The 3,456-nt window shown below is 45.3% G+C and overlaps 1 protein-coding gene across 1 annotated transcript; it reads right to left on the bottom strand.

Annotated features, from left to right (window-relative positions):
• Positions 1-398: 398 nt before the first annotated feature.
• LOC122292097 lies at positions 399-3,456 on the bottom strand. Its single transcript, XM_043100313.1, has 3 exons — positions 3,301-3,456; positions 1,246-2,956; positions 399-700 (listed from the first exon to the last, which is right to left on the bottom strand). The coding sequence occupies exons 2-3, from the start codon at positions 2,769-2,771 to the stop codon at positions 451-453; spliced, it is 1,776 nt and encodes a 591-aa protein (XP_042956247.1). The 5' UTR covers positions 2,772-2,956; positions 3,301-3,456; the 3' UTR covers positions 399-450.

The raw sequence follows: 3,456 nt of genomic DNA, 5'->3' as shown, positions 1-3,456 counted from the left end.
CTCAGCTGCAACACACTGCCGTCGTTTCGGATCTGGCCCTGCATCATCACACTGCATGTGCCCAATTCCCGTCTGCCCCCACGTGCCCACGCTTCCCAAATCCCAATTCCGAGACCACTCCAACACGTTCGCTCACCCCTCACAGAATAAACAGATACAAAAAACCAAGAGAGAAAATATAAAAGAAAAACAAGGTGGACATATAAATCAACAAGAAATTCGAACTTCTCTCCCGCCATTTTTATGCTCAATTTATTTCGTAGCAACAAAATTCCGAGTAAAAAAAAAGTGGGATACAAAATCAGGGTTGTAGTATCGGGTATGGTGTAGTGTGATGGGAACCATCCTCCCCCCCCCCCCCCCCCCCCCCACCCCAACTCTTTTCTTTCTTTTCTCTCTTTTTTTTTTTAATTTCCAGGAAATTATTTTTAATAGTTTTTTTAAAGATTTTTAACATTCTTGGGTGGTGTCTGAGGGGCCAAGGGGGAAACAAGTGTCTTCTCCGCCAGTGTTCCAAAGAAAATGAGCATAATTAGCAGCATAGAAAGAGTTGTTGGGATCGGCCGAGATGGCCTCCAGGAAGGTCTCCTCTGCAGCCCACAAATCGTTCCTCACTCTCCATAAAAAGGTCGCGTATTTGCTGTATGCTTCCGCATCTGGCGGCTCCACCCTTATTGCCCTCTTAAAGTACTCCTCCGCTCTGTTTTTGGGATTAAACAAAACATAAACACAGTCAAACAGCTGCTACATATCATGCAACCATGTCTAGTCTACCATGCTAAACATCATTTTGTGGGTTAATTAACAATATTACTAAAGGCTTTGGGAAAAAGAACAGTCAACAACTTTATAACGAGAACGTAGATATTTGTTGTAAAACACGTGACTCACGTTCACACAACGAAAAAAGGCAAGCTTTTGAGTACTGAAATTTTCCAAGAAAGGGAAGCAAACTAGACCACATACTCCCCCTATCAACAACCAAATTACGCAAAGCGACAGAGTGGATTGATATTGCAAGACTTCTAAGGCGTTTGGGACGGGGAGGAATAGACTATTCCGGATAGTGAGAGCCATGAGCAAAGACAGATATGAGCTCGCTCAAAGATTGCGATCCACCAAGACGATTGGTAAAATCGAACTAAAGTTAGGCTAGTATTGATTTTGATTAGCAAACTTGTGGACGTAATATAATAAATTTAGTAAAATATTGACGCAAAGAAAAACAAAGAAAAAATATCGTACCTGTCGTAATCGTGGACGACGAGGTAGAGGAACTGAGCGAAATTTGCGAGGAGAAGAGGGTTGCTGGGATCTCGGGACAAGCCCATTTGGTAGAGCAGCTCTGTTCTGAAGTACTCTGCGTAGTCGTTGTCCGCCTCGATCTTGGCCGTCACCGGTGAAATGAATCGTTGCATGGTTTCTTTATCGAGAGCGTCGTCTTTTAATGCGTCCTGCATTTGTGAAGCTTCTTCGACTATGGAATTCCATAGAGCCACCTCTTGTTCCCTGGTCTTTGCCTCCGACTCCACTTCTCTGGTTGTCCCATTCGAGGAAAACTGGGAAGTTGTTGTCCCGTCGGGCAGAATTGTCCGGTACTTTGAACCGTCAAACTGTCCGTCGCCATCGGTTCCACTACCCACTGGCCGCACCTTACCCCCGCCGCCATTGTTTCCGCCGATGGAAGTCGTCTTCCCAGAAGAAGACGACGCCGAGAACTTCTTAATTGCTGAAGAATCAAACCTCTGGTACGTATGGTCCTGATCGATTTCAACTACCGAAGCCATCTCGGTCGTCGTTGAAAACGACCCCGGTGGCGGCGACGCTGCGAACGCAGCGTTGTTATGCCCCATGGAATAAACTGAGAAATTCGCGAGGAGAATCATCACGTACACCATCAGAGTGGGAGTATGAGAAAAGACCTGCTGAAATAGCCACACAAACGAAGCGTGCATCTCTCTCTGAACCCGAGCGAGAATCCCCTGTAGGTCTTCGTAGAACAGAAACTCTCTCATCTGCAACGTGTAGCTCTGGAGCTCTCTAATTATGAACACCATCGACGAGAAGGCCTTCTTTACCGAACAATAAGCCGACTCTCCAACTTCTCTGAACCCCTCCTGCCATTGCATCTTCCGCTTTATCATTCGAAGCGAAAGGGGAAGATCCACGCTGTTCGCCTTTCGCTCCATACACGCGGGGTTAATTTCGTCTCTTTCAGCCCAATCTGGTGGCTCCCGCCGGATTTCTGCCCAAGGAGGCTCGAACTCCGAAGGTGGGTGTATTATATGATTCTGATTCTGTACAAAGTTGACGCTACTGTTGAAACCGTTAAAACTATCAGCACAATTCACGCTCTGGATATCTCTGGAATCGGAAACCATCTGTGATTCCGTATCATCCATGGCGGCACTATTATCTTCATCGTCGCCCGAAAGTTGGAATTGGAGTGCTAATTCCTGAATCTTCTTCGAGAATTCTTCGTCCGAAAATGCGTCTAAGCTGGCGCTGCAAGCTCTTTTCAGAGTCCGGGTTCTCGGTTTCGGATACTCGCAAGATCGGGACCGGTAAAACGTCGTCGAGGCGGTTCCAAACAGAGCGGATCGCTCCAGTCTATGCGCGTGGCGACACACGAGAGCTCTGCCATCGCCACGGCGGTTTCGTTGTCCTGCCGAAGATGAGACTGCTGAGGCTAGGGTTTGAGATGAGGAAGGAGAATGAGGAAGAACCGACTGTGACCAATGCAAACAGGTCGTAGCTACCTCCACTCCCATTTTAGAGCAAGTAAAACAAAGTGAAAAAGCCGAGAGAGTTCAGAAACCTCGAAGCAATCCAAGCCCCATAAAAATACTCGTGATAAAAAGAGAAGATTAATTTTTTTCTGAACGGAAATCTCCAACTTCTGTAATCAGATCCGTGAAAAAGCCTTCGCCTTTCTTCCTTTAACCTTACTCTTAGCCTGAAAAAACATACAACGAAACCATCAGATTAAGTTAACAATTCAAGTAATTTACCCGTAATCCACCCCAAAATCCCACTCTAAGACCAATTTTCGAACAAAATCCAGATTTTCCCGTAAAAGCCGAAGAAAACGAAACCAGAGTTTTGAATTGAAAAAATCTTCTCCATCCCTTTAATAAACTTAATAGAGAATTCATTTTCCATTACACTTCATTATTCTTTCCATGAACTCGGATCGGGGCATACGCCCAACCAGACCAACTCACACGTGCACGAAAATCAATGAGTGAGATCCCAAAGAACGAATATTTCGAGAGGTGAAAAAATCTTCATGAAACTTACTAAGAATATCGGAGCACACTTCTATGAGTTTTCCCGGCGAATGTTTCCGGCGAAAATCACAAAACGAAGAAGATACAATTCACTCCAGCAATAGAGGGTCCCTGGTTCCTTTTATACACAAAGTCACCGACTCTCTCTCTTTAAAATCTCACGGAA

The sequence above is a fragment of the Carya illinoinensis genome, chromosome 13 (genome assembly GCF_018687715.1).
Source record: "Carya illinoinensis cultivar Pawnee chromosome 13, C.illinoinensisPawnee_v1, whole genome shotgun sequence".
NCBI classification, from domain to species: domain Eukaryota; kingdom Viridiplantae; phylum Streptophyta; class Magnoliopsida; order Fagales; family Juglandaceae; genus Carya; species Carya illinoinensis.
This window is presented reverse-complemented; position numbering and strand designations above follow the sequence as displayed.